Source organism: Thamnophis sirtalis, unplaced genomic scaffold (genome assembly GCF_051295495.1).
Source record: "Thamnophis sirtalis isolate CommonGarterSnake01/CBP01778 unplaced genomic scaffold, rThaSir2_p1.2 scaffold_8, whole genome shotgun sequence".
NCBI lineage: Eukaryota > Metazoa > Chordata > Lepidosauria > Squamata > Natricidae > Thamnophis > Thamnophis sirtalis.
Genome location: NW_028261388.1, coordinates 12,370,794 through 12,389,525, shown reverse-complemented (window position 1 = coordinate 12,389,525; position 18,732 = coordinate 12,370,794). Strand labels below are relative to the sequence as shown.

The following is an 18,732-nucleotide window of genomic DNA, read 5'->3' as shown; positions in this document are numbered from 1 at the left end:
CCTACAGGGAAAGGTTTCCATTATTGCATAGTCTTTCCAGATCTCGACATATTAATAGTCTTTGACAGAATACGGCAAACTCTCTATATCCTCAGCACGGCTGACCTTGATCCTGAACCAACCAAGTAATGAAGATAAAAGATTGCTATTATAATGCCTGTTGGGTCTCGATGAAGAAAAAGAGGCTGAAGCTCCATTCTGATGAGACCAAGGGGGGGTACAGGAGCATGGACCATCTAGCTCCAGGGATCTACCAATGACTGGATGGAAAGATGGTTCCCAACACAGAACTAGGGTACAAGCTATCCCCCCCCGCCCCCCCCGGAAAGTTTGCCCTGTCTCATCTCCTTGTTTCTAGAAAACCAAGGTGCAATCCAGCAAATTACATTTACAACAGGTTTTTTCAGCCAGGATCCCTAACCACAGTTTGATTCCAACTAATTATTTTTGTCAGCTGGCAAATATACCATATTTTTCAGAGTATATGATGCACCAGAATATAAGATGCACCCAGATTTTTAAAGAGGCAATTTTTTAAAAAAAATTTGCACTCTGTAGAGGGCTCATTTCTGCCCTCCCCATCCCCTAGGAGTACTCTGGAGCCTCCTAAAGGCTATGCACGGCCATTTTTGCGACGGGGGAAGAGTTTCAGGAGGCCAAAAATACTGGATTCAGTGTATAAGATGCACCCAGATTTTCACCCTCTTTTTGAAGGATAAAGGTGCATCTTATACTCTGAAAAATATGGTATATATAATCTGCTACTTCAAGCAGCAATACAAGTCACCATCATTCTCTCTTAGCAACTGCACTTAGACTTACGGTATATACCATCCCGTAGTGCTTTACTACACTCTCTATTTACAGTTTACAATGTCAGCATCTTGCCCCCAACAATCTGGGTCCTTATTTTACTGCCCTTGGAAGGATGGAAGGCTGAGTCAACCTTTAGCCCTTTAGGATCAAACTCCAGGCTATGGGTAGAGTTTTAAGCATTTTAAGCACTGCACCACCAAGGCTCATCTAGTATGTGGCAGCTAGGAAGACGACTGGAGAATGCACAAACTCGTAGTTGATGCCACTGATAACAGCAAACCATGGTTGTTTTCAAGCACCTCATTCCCCAACTCATCAATGTAAACATATCTTCAAGTAATGGTTATTCAGAATTCTTTACCTTGATGCACAGAAGGAACTATCTTATAATTTTCTAAGCTATGGTGATATTTCACTAGCATCTCACACCTTCTCATAAGGATCGATCTTTACATAAAAACCATCCCTAGCCATTCTAATTTGGCAAGTGACAACTAAGTTCCTAAAAAGTAATTCTCAGAAAGCCAATTAATTAAACCAAAAGCTCTTCGCTCGTGCCAAGGAATTGGCTGGATTCTGTTAAATTATCCCATCTTATGCTAAACTCAGAAGACAGTTTTCTTTTTTTCTACATTAAAGTTTTTTATTTTTTTCATTTTCATAACACATAAGCACATGTATACTGATACATAACCAACATAAGTTTATATTATTAAATATTAACATCAATTTGTCTTACCATCAACTCCCAAAAAAACAATTATAAACTCCTCTGCTCTCCAAACACCATATTACCCTGTCCATCACTTTCTTCTCCCTCTCTCCTCTTCCTCCCTACCTCCTTTCTACCCTCTGTCATTCTTCTCTTCTCTACTTCCCCTTCCTCTCTTCCCCTTTCCACTCCTTCTTTCTCCCCTCCTCTACCCCCACACCCTCTCTCCTTACCCTCTCTTCTTCTTCGTTATAATTTCATATCAATAAACCTCTTTAATTTTAACATTTTTAAGCAATGAAGGAAAAAAAGTATACATATATAGCAATTATATTTTTAAAACACACACCTCCCAACTTATTTTAGTCTGGAATGTGGACCTGATTGCAATTCCCAGCTATTCTCATCATAATATTGTATAGTTATATATCGTTACCCGCCCCAAATTTTTAATCTGTCTTTATAATCTCATTATAAGTATATTTCATGTTCCCACTCCATTTTTCCATATCTTAACAGCTTATATTTGATAGTCTTTAAATAACAATCCCTGCTGCAAAGTGTTCATTACAATTCCATTGATCTGCTACGTAAAGTAACAAGCAATACACACCTGACTTTGTTCATTTTCTTAAACATTCTATATACATTCATATTTCTTATATTTTAACCTATATTTAATTGTCTTTCCATTATCATATTCAATCAATAACTCAACTCAATTTATTATGTAAAAGAATATTTCATATATTTTAACTTTTATTTAATTATCTTTCCATTATCCTGTTCAATCAGTTAGCAACTCAGTTTAATTATCATGTAAAGATGTAAATCACATGCCTCAACTTTATATTCTCCCCATAACAATTTCTAAATATCAGATTTTTCCCTAACAAGTCTTTTGTCCCAATTCTCTATTCCTGTCGTCTCTCTTTTCTTTGTTGGGACATTTCTACCCTTTTCAATTTTCCCCAAGCCACTGTCAAGCCCAGTGAAATCTTTTATCTTCTTTTTATTTCGCTTTGTTAGGACATATCACCCCTCTTCAGTTTTCCCTGTGCCACTAGAAGACATTTTTCTGACCTGCAGATTAACAGAAGCCAACAAAGACAAGCAGACCCATGGTTTTTTTTAAAAAAAAAAATTTAGAATTCTAGCTCTAAATTAACACCATATATGGACAATTCTAACACTGGTGGTCTAAAGAACAACTTAAAACAGTTACAATTATTTGCTCCTCAATTGTTGCACTTAATTAGTTTGTGACTCTCCGAGGCTCCTTGCCAAGTTTTGCAGATATTGGCCTGGCAGCTCTCCAAGCCAGATAAGGTTTGTGACTGTAAATCCTCCCTTGAAAGACTTTGCTGGATGTGAATGAGAAGAATTCACAGTAAATTTTTTAAAAAAGGGAGGGGGGGTTGTCGGGACCAGGAGTTTGCTTCATGCTCTTGGGAAGCCTAGGTCAGAACAAGGGGGAACAAGGTTGTGGGACCCAGTAGGGCAGAAAGCAAGACCTGTGGGGACCCAGACATGTAGGGGGAATGCCCAAGACACTCAGCAGGGCAGGATAAGGGGGAAAAGATAGGCAGGGAGATGCTGCAGCACACCATGGTCGATTGTAAGGGTGTGTGGATTGGCAAGCACCCAAATATTATTCATATGACCAGGTGGTGCTGCAGCAGCCATAATTTGGAGTACGGAACTATTACAAACACAAAGTCGATTCTGAGCTTTGATCTGACGGCACCTTAAATCACTCCAGGGAACCAAAGTTCCACCTTCAATTTCTCACCTGTTTCAGCCTCAGGGATTCCAACTCTCTTTCCAGCCGGGTACGCAATCGATGCTCCATCTGCTCTCGCTTCTCATAGGCTGCCTGAAGTTGGGTCAAGGCCTGCTGGAGCTTCTCTACCTTCTCGACATGCGTTTGCTTCTTCCGCAGCTGAAGGCAGAACCACAGAAACTCAGGGATGGGAAGTCATTTTTGTCTGACCTCCGATTCAATACAAGAAGCGCACCTCAATATCCCCAACGGGAATAATTCTGTCTCTAAGGAAATGCCTCCAACTACCGAGAACTTGTTCCCTTCAAAGCAGAGGACTCTCTGGCCAACCCACATTGTCAGAGCAATCCAGAGCAAGGAAAGGAGAGCAGCAGCAGAAGAAAAAATTACTGGGAAAAATACACGAGACTGAGAACAGTGATTGTATATTTATACAAGAATGTGTATGCAGGAAAAAGAGTGAAAGCGTTTGTCTTTTGGTTCAAAATAGCTTGGAGATCTTGGAAATGATTCCCCCCCCCCCCATGTAAATGACAATATGGCTTGTGTATTGTTCACTAGGTGATAAGACGGCATTGCCCAGGTATTTATTTATCCTAATCCATACATTTATCCTCAAAAATAATCCCGGATCTAATGTTGGATTTCCCCCCTTACCAGAGGGAGCCCCCTTGTGGAGTACTGTGAAGTCATTAACATGGCAACTCTACTGCCCTGTACAGTAGAAGCCATTTTACGGCAGTATGCTAGAAGCCATTTTAAGCACAACAGGCTGTATCTTAACAGAACACACACCCCGAGGGGTGTTAGGGGTGTCTTACCCACACAGTATTTGTTTCCAGAGCGTAAGTCATCTGTGTACCAAGTTTGGTTGAAATTGCTCAAGGCATTCCAGAGTTATGCTGGAACACACACTCCCACACACAAACAGATTGATTGATTCAGCATTTTCAAGTCACCAAGACTCATATAAATCAGGGCCTTTCTGGAATAGCAACAGCAAACCATTCGGTTCTGAATTCTAGTCTCTGGACATTCATGAAAAGGGAGGGAAAGTCTGGCGCTCCTTTCTAACTTGTGACTGTAACTTAAACCTCTCAATCTTTGTGAAAGCTCCCTCTTGATCTCCTGCTCCAGCCAGGAAGCAAATTAAAATGATTATTGTATGTAATTTCTGAAATAATGGAGACCTAGATAAGGGTATTTCCCTTTCTAATTGTAAAGCATCTTTGGATGTAGTTGTCATTGTCAGTTACACAGATGCTGGGTTAAACTCTGAACATAGTTTATGGATTAGCTGGCCAGTTTTCCGTTCAGCAAACCAGGTGTTATAGTATGAAATCCTAAGAGAGCCTCTTCTGCCTTGAGCCTAACCTTTGCCTCATCACATGTAGGTTGTCATCTTCTGGCCTTCAGGAAGAACCTGAAGACTTGGTTTAGCCATCTTGCCCGGGGATCTAGCAGTGTGGTGTGAAGCTTACACTGTACTGCTGATAAATTGGATTTGACTCTCACAGATTTTTTTAATGGTTTTAATAGACGTTATTGTTTTTAATGTATTTTAATGATTTTTGCTGGATGATTTGGGTTATTTCTGTATTGGTTTAATACGATTTGGAAATTACCCAGCAGATGCTCTTCATACTTTCTGGCCTCCCTTATGTTTTGGGTTACTCTAGCCACAATAATAAATGCTGAGAACGTACGCTTGCAGATTGGAAGACATGACTAAGTCCAATGGGATAGTCTTAAAAAAGATTGTGTACAGTCCAATTACTGAATCTCAAAACGAACAAACACCGAAAGAGGGAGAAAAAGGAAATCTGAAGGACAACCAAAACAACGAAGGAATTTGAGAAAGGATTTTGAGAAGCGTGATTAAATCATCTGAGACTCTGTAGTCAAAATATTCCAGACAGCACAGAAGTGTTGCTGTGTCCTAAGACAAACATCTCCTTTAATGCTGATGTTTGGATTGGAAGCCAACCCCATCGTCCTGAGCACCAACAGGAGAATTTTCCACCCGCACCAATCCCAGGAAAAGAAAACAAGCGTCTGCTTATGAGAGATAATTTAACCTCTCACCTCTGCTTCTAGCTTGATGACTTTGGCTTGAGCGCTGTTCAGAGCCTGGTCAAGGATCTCAATGTGTCTTCGATGCTCCTCATTGGTGAGGCGCAAGGCCGTCAAGTCCATTTCTAGCTTCTCCTTCTCCTTCAAGTACTCTTTGTCTAGAAGGGAGACAAGATCAAGGCCAAATCCTTCAGAAGAAGAAAAAACCCTAAGATTCTAGGTTTGCAGTACCCTAATTAGTATCCAGGACACTTGAGGTATTCACAAGACAGTTCTCCTAGTCTGCACATTCCATGTTGCAAAGCATTGTCTTTATTTCTAATTAGGGCCCTGGGCTCCAAATATAAACTTTCTAACAGAATTTAGGTGATCTACAACATACAACAAACACTTCAACAGTTAGAACAATTAATCAGTGGAACAACTAGCCTCCGGAAGTTGTGAATGCTCCAACACTGGAAGTTTTTAAGAAGATGTTGGATAACCATTTGTCTGAAGTGGTGTAGGGTTTCCTGCCTAAGCAGGGGGTTGGACTAGAAGACCTCCAAGATCCCTTCCAACTCTGTTATTCTATTCTATTCTGCTCTGCTCTGCTCTATTTATTTAGTGACCATTTGAAGTTACAAGGGCACAAAGTGATTTATGACAGTTTTTCATACAAGATGAGTAGCCATTTTATGCAAAATAAAAATTCAAGGCGCCTCCCGATTGTTTTTTACTTCGCACAGAAGTATTTTTTTATTACTGCTCATGTGCGTGTAGCGTGCATCAAGCGCATGCACGAAGCATGTCCCTGAGTGAAACAGCAGTAACAGAAGCCAGAATCCACCCCGATACACTCACATATATAGTACATATATGCAGAAATCCAAAAGGGGCTGGTTGCTTACCACATGTGAGCTCTCACTAGTCCTAACATGAAATTTTAATAACGACATGGAAACATAAGAGAGAAATAATTTCAATATTCTTAATTGGTTTTTGTTTTTTTTAAATAGCAAGTTATTAAGGATGAGCCACCATTTGAGCTGGGATACCAGACAAAATGGATATGGATATGAACATTTCTACATCTGCACACCCAGGCTGCACCAGATTCAGTCCACGTTGGTGGGAAAACTACTTTAGACAAAGCTTGTAAGTAGACTTGAAATAACATATCTGCCGTTGATTCCAGCGAGGCCTCTCTAATATCAACATCAGCTGGGGAGAGGTGGGGGGGGGGGTTGGAAGGCACTGCTGTGCTTTATTTAGCTTTGCCCCATTCATGTGAATTTGGCACTGAGTCATCGGATGGGAAAGTATTCACTGAACTTCAGCTGCGGCCAAGCATCCCCAAATAGTTCAGATGCCCCAGCATCAGCTCTGTTTCATTGCAAGAGGAACATCTTCCGCCTATTCGTTCTCCAGGAAACACTTATGTGCAGTCCTCGAGATTCTGATAAAGAATCTTCAGGGAAGGTAAAGGTTCCCCTCGCACATATGTGCTAGCCGTTCCTGATTCTAGGGGGCAGTGCTCATCTCCGTTTCTAAGTGCTGTCTGAAGACGTCTCCGTGGTCATGTGGCAGGCATGACTAAATGCCGAAATGGCGCATGGAACGCTGTTCCCTTCCCACCAAAGTGGTTCCTGTTTTTCTACTTGCATTTTTACGTGCTTTCGAACTGCTAGGTTGGCAGAAGCTGGGACAAGTAACGGCAGCTCACTCTGTTAGGCAGCGCTAGGGATTCGAACCGCTGAACTGCTGACCTTTCTGATCAACAAGCTCAGTGTCTTAGCCACTGAGTCACCGCGTCCCTCTTTTCTGAACTTGGTGGTCTGCAAAATATGTCAGACTTCACAATCACAGAATCAAGACATAGGTTGGGGCGGAAAGTCACAAGACCTCTAATCAAATGTCCCGCTTAGTGCAGAATCTTTATATAGTATTTCAAACAGATAGTAATTCAGCCTCTGATTGAAGATGTCCACGGAAGAGGAACATAGTACTTTATGGGGCAACATATTCCGCATCTTAGCAAGTCTTAACCGGGCTGAAATGCTCTGAAGTCTGCTACTGGTTTGTTTCGCGTGCGCATGCATGCCGTTCGCCTGAACCAGTAGTAAAAAATGCTACCGGTTTGGGCGAACTGGCAGCTCTGACGATCCGCTGTGGGACAATCAGCTGTGCTGCACGATTAATCATGCGGCACAGCTGATTGCTGCACAGCTGATCATCGGCAATACTGGTTCGGATGACCTGTTCTGAACCAGTAGCATTTGACCCCTGATCTTAACTATCACGAAAATCCTCCTGTTATTTGACCCAAGTCTACTTCTCTCTAGTTTCAAGCTATTTGTTTTGATCCAACCCCAGAACCCAAAACAAGCCAACTTTCAACTTTATATGACAACCAATAGGATATCTGAAGATTGCTAATTAATCTCATCTCAATCTTCTAACATATCCAGTGCCTTTAGCTCAGTGTTTCTCAACCTTGGCAACTTGAAGATGTGTGGACTTCAGCTCCCGAAATCCCAAAGTTGGCTAGGGAATTCTGGGAGTTGAAGTCCACATACCTTCAAGTTACCAAGGCTGAGAAACACTGCTTTAGCAATAGCAATAGCAATAGCAGTTAGACTTATATACCGCTTCATAGGGCTTTCAGCCCTCTCTAAGCGGTTTACAGAGTCAGCATATTGCCCCCAACAACAATCCGGGTCCTCATTTTACCCACCTCGGAAGGATGGAAGGCTGAGTCAACCCTGAGCCGGTGAGATTTGAACAGCCGAATTGCAGAGCTGCAGTCAGCCTGCAGTGCTGCATTTAACCACTGCGCCACCTCGGCTCATTCTTCATCAGACCTGGCTCCCAATCACTATCTCCCAATCACTATCATCCAAACTGACTCCAACTAATCAATGCCATTTTTAAACTGTCCCAGAACTGCAGTCCAAGAATAAGCTGGCACAAATATTTTCAATATTTGCATACAATACATATGCAAAACTAAATCAATTTTATTGCAAAGCATATGTTTTACATCCTCAAACATAAAAAGGAGTGGGGGGGAAACAAAACTAAACTGAATTCTACGTAGGCTCACTGTTATCAGATATCTTAAACATTCTGCTCAAAATAGAAACACATAAAGATAAGCCTTAAGGGAAGGGAGGGTTGAGAAAATTCCCCCCACCCCACTCATTTTTCTTTCTTGCTTTCAGCATCCTCTGACCCAACCACAAACTACTACTCTGAACTGTATTTATGCTGTTGCACTCTCACATAGTATGTTAAAGACAATTGTGCACATCACCTTTATTATTTTATATTTGCCTTGTAAACTATGGTTTTCCTCTTTGCTTCAATTTCAAACCTATTTATTTGCTGTTCGTTCAATTGTGCTCAATTTAAATCTATATGTATAAAAGCCAACTACCTCTCACTCATCACGAAATCTCCAGAACGGTAATACCTTCAAATTTGAAATTTGGCACCTATGTTTCTCTTGGCTTCCAGATGCTCGCTAAGAAAGGATTTTTCGAAATGACCATCAGATCATTAGTATTTCATATACAGTATATTCATATACAGTATATTAACACGCTCTGATGCTATGGAGTTAGATGTTCTACTCCCCCTCCCCAACTGAAAGGAACTCTGTTCCAACTGCCAGTTGCCTTATATAGGCGTGGCCAGCATGTGAGTCATTCAGCTTGTGACCTGGCCCGATCACATGGTTTCGTAGCAAAACCACGTGGTCCAGCTAGTTCACTATAGATCCAACTAGTATCCAACTAGTTAGCAATAACAATAGCAGTTAGACTTATATACCGCTTCATAGGGCTTTCAGCTCTCTCTAAGCGGTTTACAGAGTCAGCATATTGCCCCCACAGTCTGGGTCCTCATTTCACCCACCTCGGAAGGATGGAAGGCTGAGTCAACCTTGAGCCGGTGAGATTTGAACCGCCGAACTGCAGATAGCAGTCAGCTGAAGTGGCCTGCAGTACTGCACTCTAACCACTGTGCCACCTCAGCTCTTCGCTACAATTTGTCTTAAAATTTTTCCAACTGTTAATTATAAGTGAAGGTTTATTGTGATGTGCTTTGCATATCTTTTTACTGTAAAAAGCAGTAAATAAATGTGTTTAAGCCTGCGTGCTCTCCTTAAGTTCAAACCACTCACATACGATCACTCTCTCCATGAATTGATAAGTTTCCAATATTTTAATTATCTTACTCAATTAACTTAGGAGCTGTGGTGGTTAGAATGCAGTAGTGCAGGCTGACTCCATTCACTGCCAAGAGTTGGATCCTGACCGACTCAAGATTCACTCAGTCTTCAATCCTTCTGAGGTCAGTAAAATGAGGACCCAGATCGTTGGGGGCAATGGGATGATTCTGTAAACCACTTAGAGAGTGCTGTAAAGCACTGTGAAGTGGTATATAAGTCTAAGTGTTATTGCTTTATAATGCCTTGGTAAGGCCACACTTGGAATACTGCATCCAGTTTTGGTCGCCATGATGTAGAAAAGAAGTGGAGACTCTAGAAAGAGTGCAGAGAAGAGCAACAAAGATGATTAGGGGACTGGAGTATAAACATATGACGAACGGCTGCAGGAACTGGGAATGTCTAGTTTGATTAAAAGGAGGACTAGAGGTGACATGATAGCAGTGTTCCAATATCTCAGGGGTTGCCACAAAGAAGAGGGAGTCAAACTATTCTCCAGGGCACCTGAGAGCAGGACAAGAAGCAATGGATGGAAACTAATTGAGAGAAGCAACTTAGAACTAAGGAGAAATTTCCTTAGTTAGAACAATTGATCAGTGGAACAACTTGCCTCCAAAAGTTGTGAATGCCCCAACACTGGAAGTTTTTAAGAAAAGGTTGTCTGAAGTGGTGTAGGGTTTCTTGTCTAAGCAGGGGGTTGGACTAGAAGACCTCCAAGGTCCCTTCCAACTCCGTTATTCTCTTTTCTGCTATTGCTATTGCTGTCGTATACTCATTTGGGAAGAATTTCTAAAATGGGCACTCATATCCATCTTACTTACAGGTGGAACACATAGGAACACTTTCCCGGTTAACCCAGGATAGCCAGTTCTATTTTTTACCTCAGGACTGCACTGCAGATGGCATTCAGAAGGCTGTAAATATCTGAGTATAAATAAATAAAGTCTATCTGAGGAGGATCTTCATAATCCTCTTTCTATTCTTGGAAATACTCTATCTGCTATTTGTAGCATGGACTTGTCTGGATTGCATGGGGAATTCATGCCAAACATCTGTGGCATTTTGTATGATCTGTCCTTTAAGGAACTACATTTGCTCCTATATCAGTGCTTCTCAACCTTAGCAACTTGAAGATGTCTGGACTTCAACTCCCAGAATTCCCCAGCCAGTGAATCCTTTTTTTTCTTTTTTCTTTAATAAATGCAATGCTCAGGCATTCTCTCCTCTCCCCCGACACCCCACTGACTAAAGCACTTTCTTTCGCCCGCCTGAGCCCACGGCAGCCTGCCTGAGCTCTGCCGCGAGCACAGGCGTGTGAAAGAAAGTGCTTTAGTCAGTGGGGTGTCGGGGGAGAGGACTGCCTCACCAGCCATAAACCTCACCGCACGTCACTGGTTGTCCCAATCCCAATGAATGGGCAGTTATTGCAGTTATTGACTGAAGTCGACTGGCAGATCCTAGATTTGTAGTTTATCAGTAAGAATTGTAAAATTAGCTCATTCCTCCTGCTCCTCCTTCTTGTGCCATATCAGTCACTGGATGTTGGTGATCATGGTGGCGATCCTTTTTTATCAACAGCCGCACAAAAAAGTGCAGTTCAGTTTTGTCCAAACCGGTCCCTTAGATTTTGAAGCCATGATGTTCTTCTTCTGCCTGGACCTCCTTTGCCCGCCATATTTCCCTGGAGGATTAAGTGAAGGATGCCGTATTTTTCCAGGTGTCGCATTACATGTCCAAAATATTCTGACTTCTGCTTTTTAATGGTTGTGATGATTTCCCTTGGCTTTCCCAGGAGGCTGATTACCTCCTCACTTCTGATTTTATCAACCCAACTTCTGCGTAACAGCCGCCTGTAAATTCCTCCTGCTCAGACAAAACCATACCGCTGACAGCTGCTTAGAGGCATCTTTAATCGATTGCATCCATCTTTTAGGCTGGTGCTCTTCAAAGCTGCCATCCTGCAACTTTATTGATTAATCCCAGTTCATAGAAACTATACAGGCATTTAGCAATTTTTCCCAGCCCTTAAACAAAGTTCGCTTCTTTCAAATCAGCCAGGATTAAATGAAAAATATTCTACAGCGGACATCTATCATTTATAATCCAACATGCACACTGGGTGAAGAGCGCATGGAAAGCCATTGTGTCATTTACCCCATTCTGCCACTGCCACTGGACGGACAAAATACCAATACTTCTCTGTAGAACACCCGGCTGTAAATTCACAACTATTAAAACCTGTGGAAGAAGGCTACTATTCACAAGTGGTTTCCGAATTGTGTATGATAAGCCTAAGGATAAAAATGGAGAATCAACATGATGTCTAAATAGAACCTGAATGATCAGGGGCATTAATGCTCTGAAATAGGACAAAATGATTGTCATCTTTTCATTACTTTGTCAGGCTGAAAAAGTAGGGCAGGAATGGCTAAATTCATCCTCTACGATTCTTCCTACAGCATCACACAGCATCTATTTTTGGAACTTTAGAGAAATGGGTTATTTTGCCTCTTAGGAACAATGATGATGATTTGAAAGCTGTTCTTGCCTGTCCCTTATTACTAATGAGTTGGTTTCTAATTTCCTTTGTTTGCATCTCTACCAATTTGAGCCAAAAGCTCATACTCAAGAGTTTTCCACCTAATGCAATGTTATTCCTTACTTATAAATGCATCTTAAAAGATAATTTAAGATGATCATAAAAGAGGTATATTTGACAATCAGATGCACCTGTGGGCTAGGCAAGAGTCCCTCAACTTTTCCAGCTTTGAGGACCGGTGAAAGGTTGGGAAAAGGGGGGCAGTTCCTCGTGAGCGGCCGGCAAGTGCGCATGCGGCTCCATTTGCGTGAGCGGCAACCACAGACGGCTTCCGTTCACACAAATGGATTGTGCGTGCAATTGCTTGCCCACTGCTTGTGCAAGTGGAGATGCATATGGGCGCTCAAGCACTTTCCGCGGTCCAGTTGCAAACAACAAATGGTGGTTTGGGATCTTTTAGCTAGTGTTGTGGCCCGCCAGCGGCCAACGGAGCTAGCAGCAGATTCGGACAGTGAGGAGGTTGGGGAGGAACATGGGCCAGTCCTGAAGTCTGGGGAAGGCTCTGATGAGGGCTCTGTGTTGGAGGCAGAGAGGGGGCCAGGGCCATATGCCAGTTATCAGCTGCCTTCAGAGTCAGACATCAGTGATGCAGAAGAACAGCTGGGAGCCAGTTCCCAGTGTGCGCAAGCACAGAGTTGCCAGACAAAGGAAACAGCTAAATAACAGGGGTCAACTTGGGAGTAAGGCCACAGGTGAATGATGAATGGCTCCTCCCAGAGGAAATAAAAGAGGAGTGAAAGGGAAGTGGATTTTGCAGGAGACAATTAGTTCACTTAATTGGTTCATGACTCTCCGAGACTCCTAGCCAAGTTTTGCAGATATCGGCCTGGCAGCTCTCCAAGCCAGATAAGGTCTGTGACTGTAAATCCTCCCTTGAAAGACTTTGCTGGATGTAAATGAGCAGAATTCACAGTAAATTAATAAGAGGGGTTTTTGTCGGGACAAGGAGTTTGCTTCATGATCTTGGGAAGCCTAGGTCAGAACGGCTAGGGGATTAAATGAGACAGAGCCAAGAAAAAGTCTTAATAAAATTAATTATGTGCAGTTAATGCAGTTAATAAGAATTTCTTTCTTTTGCATTACAACATTGCAACTTAATGGCAGCCCTGGGAGTGGCTTCCAAGGGCCACATGAAGTCCAGCAGACTTAAGATTCGTCATTGTGGTTCTAAGTGTCTCCTTTGGGCTGAACAGAGACCAGGAAGAATAAAAAGTCAACATGGCGGCCATCCCTGTGTGGATAATGATCGTTTTTCAGTTTCATTTCCATAATTTACCATTTACATCTACCTGTTGGGGATGAAGAATGCAAATATCCATGGCACGCCCTAATAAAACATGAGCCGCGTTGGCGGAGTGGTGAGAGTGCAGTACTGCAAGCTACTTCTTCTGGGTGCCTGCAATTTGGCAGACCAAATCTCACCAGGTTCAAAGTTGACTCAGCCTCCCAATCTTCCGAGGTGGGTAAAATGAGGACTCAGATTGTTGGGGGCAATAGGCTGACTCTGTAAACCGCTTAGAGAGGGCTGTAAAGCACTGTGAAGTGGTACATAAGTCTAACTGCTATTGCTAATGGCATCACTTTTAATAGCTTCACCATTTTGGGTTCTGTGCGAATTTTGAAGGATCCAAGAAGGTGGGAAGAAAAGAATTTGCAAATCAAGAGGGTGGGTTTCTGTTTTTCTCTCATATCTTTTCACTTCCATTAAAATATTCAAAGTCTTCCCACTTTCCCCCGACCATAAACTGCTACAACAACCTCTCCAAAAAAACAGGACAGAAAACAGGGGGGAAAAAATCAGGTGCTAAGAAATGAAGTGAAATCACATACGTTTACATTCCTATATAAGTCCAGGATATATTAACATGGCACTCACTCTGAGAGGCATAAAGATCCTCTGTTGCCTTATTTTCATGTCCCTCAAACTCTCGGCTGGCCAGTTGCCTATTTGCAGTCTCCAGTCGGTCTGCACAGGAAGGAGAAAGATTTTAAGAATAAAATATATCAATGTGTATATTGCCCTGAATGCTTGAACGGTAAGAGGCAGGCTAACAAGTGTGACATAAAAACTTTTAAAGAGAGAGATTCAGAGGGAGAGAGAAACTAAATAGCAACGAGGTCAGGCGAGAGAATAAGGAAGAATGATGTAAGTCAAGGGTAGAGGGTCTCTTCGGGAGAATTGCAGCCTAGCTCTGTGATGGCGAAACTATGGCACACGTGCCACAGGTGGCACTTGCAGCCCTCTTTCTCTCTCTGTCACCCCAGCTCAGCTCCACTGCGCACATGCCTCCCTCTGGCCAGCTGATTTTTGGGTCCCTGCTCCACATGCACAGGGTATGGAGTGCATGCGGGAGATGTGTGCATGTGTGGGGGGCATGCCCCCAAATCCCATTTTTGGTCCCAGGAGGCTTCAGGGAGGCCTGCTGGGCCCAAAATCAGGGGGGGCGCACATGCGCGGGAGAGCAGGGCGCACAGGGAGGGGGGGTTGTTCACGTATTGCATTATGGGTGTCCCCCACATCCCGTTTTTGGTCCCAGGAGGCTTCAGAGAGGCCAGCTAGGCCCAAAACAGGGTGGTGGAGGCACGCACATGCGCGGGAGGGGAGGATGCATGGGGGGGAGGGGTTTGTCGTGCACGCATTGCACTATGGGTCTCGTGCTTTTGGCATGCGACAGCAAAAAGGTTAGCCATCACTGGCCTGGCTTAATTTTCTCCAACCCACATCAAGGAGTGTTTGTGGGGGGAAGGTTGGTTCAGTTCCTAACTTTGGCGTCTTCTGCGAGCTAAAAGATTCTTTCTGCTTATAAATAGCATTGGGCTCCCAAAAATCTTTACGGCAGAGAATTTCCTATTTCTGTCATGTCCACTCCAGGGACTCGTCACCTTGTTACGACTAAGCCAGATCTTGCGGGGAGCACAAAAAGGGGAACCAAGGAATCTATACCGATCCCCTCTTATTTGAAATGGTTGTAGAGGAAAAAATAAAAGTAGCCATGGCCGAGTAAAGCTGTGGCCAATCGTTTATGCTGCTGCTAGTCAAATAAGAGAGAGAAATTCCAAATTCCGTCAGACAACGACTTATTTTAGCATCAGCCTAAAACGCACAACTTTGTGAGCAAATTTTTTCTGTCTCTCTCCAGACTGCAGGACCAATTATAAGAGGTCAGATTCAGATGGCAGGGGAAACTTTCCAAGCATAAGAGCAGGTTGTCTATGAAACCATTTATCCAGAGAGATGGTGGGCTCCCTTCCTTGGCTATAGCCGCCCGGAGTCCTCCGGGATTGGGCGGCCTATAAATCGATTTAATAAATAAATAAACAAATATACAGGTAGTCCTTGACTTACGACCACAATTGAGCCCCAAATTTCCATTGTTAAGTGAGACATTTGTTAGATGAATTTTGCCCCGTTTTACGACCTTTCCTGCCTCTGTTGTTAAGTGAATCACTGCAGTTGATAAGTTAGAAACCCGGTTGTTAAGCGAATCTGGCTTCCCCATTGACTTTGCTTGTCAGAAGGTTGCAAAAGATGACTTACATGAGTCTGTGACACAGCAACGGTCATAAGTACAAACCAGCTGCCAAGCATCTGAATTTTGATCACATGATCTTTTGATCACATGATGCTGAAAAGGTTGTAACTGTGAAAAGCAGTCGTAACTCACTTTTTTCAATGCCATTGTAACTTTGAACGGTCACTAAATGAATTTGTAAATAGAGGATAGGGACACGGTGGCTCAGTGGCTAAGATGCTGAGCTTGTCGATCAGAAAGGTCGGTAGTTCGGATCCCTAGTGCCGCATAATGGAGTGAGCTCCCGTTACTTGTCCCATCTTCTGCCAACCTAGCAGTTCAAAAGCATGTAAAAATGCAAGTCAAAAAATAGGAACCAACTTTGGTGGGAAGGTAACAGCATTCCATGCGCCTTCAGCATTTAGTCATGCCAGCCACATGACCACGGAGGCATCTTTGGACAGTGCTGGCCCTTCGGCTTTGAAACTGAGTTGGGAACGACTGGCACATATGTGCAAGTGAAACCTTTAGCTTTAAATAGGGGATTACTTGTATTCAACTAAAGGCCGTATAGTTGTTTGTGAATGTTATAATATGGATTCTAGCTCTGAGCAGGGGATTTATATTGGCATCAATATAAATGCCCCCTCATACACTTTGATTTTCATTCCTGGAGAACTTCAATAATTCTGGCTTCCCCTAAAACCAAGGGACTCCAAATTTGGCAACTTTAAGACCTGTGGACTTCAACTCCCAGAATTCCTCAGCTAGCCATACTGGCTGGAGAATTTTGGGAGTTAAAGTCCACAAGTCTTAAAGTTGCCAGGTTTTGAGAACCCCTGACCTAAACCATAACTAGTGTTAGCCACAAGTTTTTCTTTGGAGACAATAAGACTGGTATATAATTAACTGAAAACAGAAGCCATCTAGGTTCATGTTTGGGACAAGCAATGATAAATGGGACCATTTAGTCGATATCTGCAACCTGGCCCAGGCAATCTTATCCATAATAATTTTCTAAAAGTCATGAATAGGGTATAATTTGTCTAGCCTCTAGCCTGCCAAAATAGAAGAGAACATGATAGCTTAAAAGGTAAAGGTCCCCCTCGTACATATGTGCTAGACGTTCCCAACTCTAGGGGGCGGTGCTCATCTCTGTTTCTAAGCCGAAGATCCAGCGCTGTCCAAAGATGTTTCGGTGGTCATGTGGTTGGCATAACTAAATGCCGAAGGCACACGGAACACTGTTCCCTTCCCACCAAGGGCGGTCTCTATTTTTCTACTTGCATTTTTATGTGCTTTCGAACTGCTAGGTTGGCAGAAGATGGGACAAGTAATGGGAGCTCACTCCATCAAGATGAAGAGCGAGAGGAGGAATTCTGGGAGTTGAAATCCACAAGTCTTAAAGCTGTCAGGTTTGAACACCCCTGAGTTTTTTTTCTAAAGGGTTAGGGGTGCAAGGGTCTTGTAACTTGACAGCTTTAAGACTTGCATGCTTCAAATGCTAGAGTTCCTGAGGCAACATGACTGGAGGAGGAATTCTGGGAGTTGAAGCCCACAAGTCTTAAAGCTGTCAGGTTTGAACACCCCTGGGTTTTTTTCCCCTAAAGGGTTAGGGGTGCAAGGATCTTGTAACTTGACAGCTTTAAGACTTGCGTCCTTCAAATGCCAGAGTTTCTGAGCCAACATTTTGGTTGCTAAGCAGGAGTGTTGTTAAGTGATACTGATATTATATAACACTTTTAATTAAGTGGGTACCTTGAATAAACATAACTTTAAGTTTCAAATAATACTGATTTTGTTGTTGTCTTAGGTGACATCTGTGAAAAAAATTCAGGTGCTCAAGCATGAAAATGTGCCGCTCAAAAAATATACTTTTCTGCTCACACTAAAAAAATAAATAGAGGGAACATTGACCAGAATGTAAGAGTAGTAAAAAAAAGTGGAAAACATGAATTAAGAAATGAAAGAAAATGATACAAAAGTAATGAAAGAAGTTCATTGTGGTGGTTTGATCATAGAGTTTGATCACAGAAATCACAAAAGAGAGGAGGGAAGAGGAGACAAAAGAGAAGGAAGAGGAGAAGGAGGAGAAGGAGGAGGAGGAGGAGGAGGAAGAGTAGGAGAAGAGGAGAAGGAGGAGAAGAAGGAAGTGTAGGAGGAGGAACAGGAGGAGGAGCAGGTGGAGGAAGTGTAGGAGGAGGAGCAGGAGGAGGAGCAGGAGGAGGAGGAAGAGGAGAAGGAAGAGGAGGAGGAGAAGGAAGTGTAGGAGGAGGAGCAGGAGGAGGAAGAGGAGAGAAAGAGAAGGAAGAGGAGGAGAAGGAGAAGGAAGAGGAGGAGAAGGAAGAGGAGAAGGAGAAGAAGGAAGAGGAGAAGGGGGAGGAGGAAGAGGAGGAGGAGGAAGAGGAGGAGGGGAAGGAGAAGGAGACATACCGTGCAAGTCCCTGTTGAAATCATGGAGTCTTCTGATTTCACCTTCAAGTTTGTTTCGCATCGCCTTGTCTAGTGACTCTCTCTTGGTGGTGATTTTCACAAGGTCCTCATAAGCTTCTGAAATCCTCTGAATTTCCATTTCGAACTACGATAAAGGAGAAATTGATATCCAGTAAAAGGTGGGTAGGATGCATGTCAACCATTTGCGAATTTTATACAGTAAAAAAAAAGAAAAGAAATCCTGCCAGCCCTGTACCATTTCTGTGACTTTGCAAAAAGAACTCCTTTACAATCATGTCCAAATGGGACTCCTTCCACAAACATTAAAAAGTCCAAATAATGCTGATCAACCAACCTCGGAAAGATGGAAGGCTGAGTCAACCTTGAGCTGGTCAGAATCAAATAGCCAAACTGCTGGCAGCTGGCAATCAGCAGGAGTAGCCTGCAGTACTCCATTCTAACCACTGCGCCACCACGACTCTTCAATAATAAATGTAATAATTAAATAAACAAATATAAAAGCTTTGATTGAGCAAAACTATGATGGACGACAGAGATTGTGATCTCTTCTATCGAATTTTACACAACATCACT

General features: G+C 42.8%; 1 protein-coding gene across 3 annotated transcripts in view; it reads right to left on the bottom strand.

Annotated features, from left to right (window-relative positions):
- The window catches only part of AMOTL1 (angiomotin like 1), a 73,855-nt gene that overhangs the window by 10,411 nt on the left and 44,712 nt on the right, over positions 1-18,732 (bottom strand). For all 3 annotated transcript variants that reach the window (XM_087721111.1, XM_087721113.1, XM_087721112.1), the window contains 4 exons: positions 18,139-18,283; positions 14,070-14,159; positions 5,397-5,542; positions 3,321-3,470 (listed from right to left, as the gene is read on the bottom strand). In XM_087721111.1, the coding sequence (XP_087577237.1) occupies positions 3,321-3,470; positions 5,397-5,542; positions 14,070-14,159; positions 18,139-18,283 (531 nt within the window). The remainder of the gene's footprint in view (positions 1-3,320; positions 3,471-5,396; positions 5,543-14,069; positions 14,160-18,138; positions 18,284-18,732) is intronic.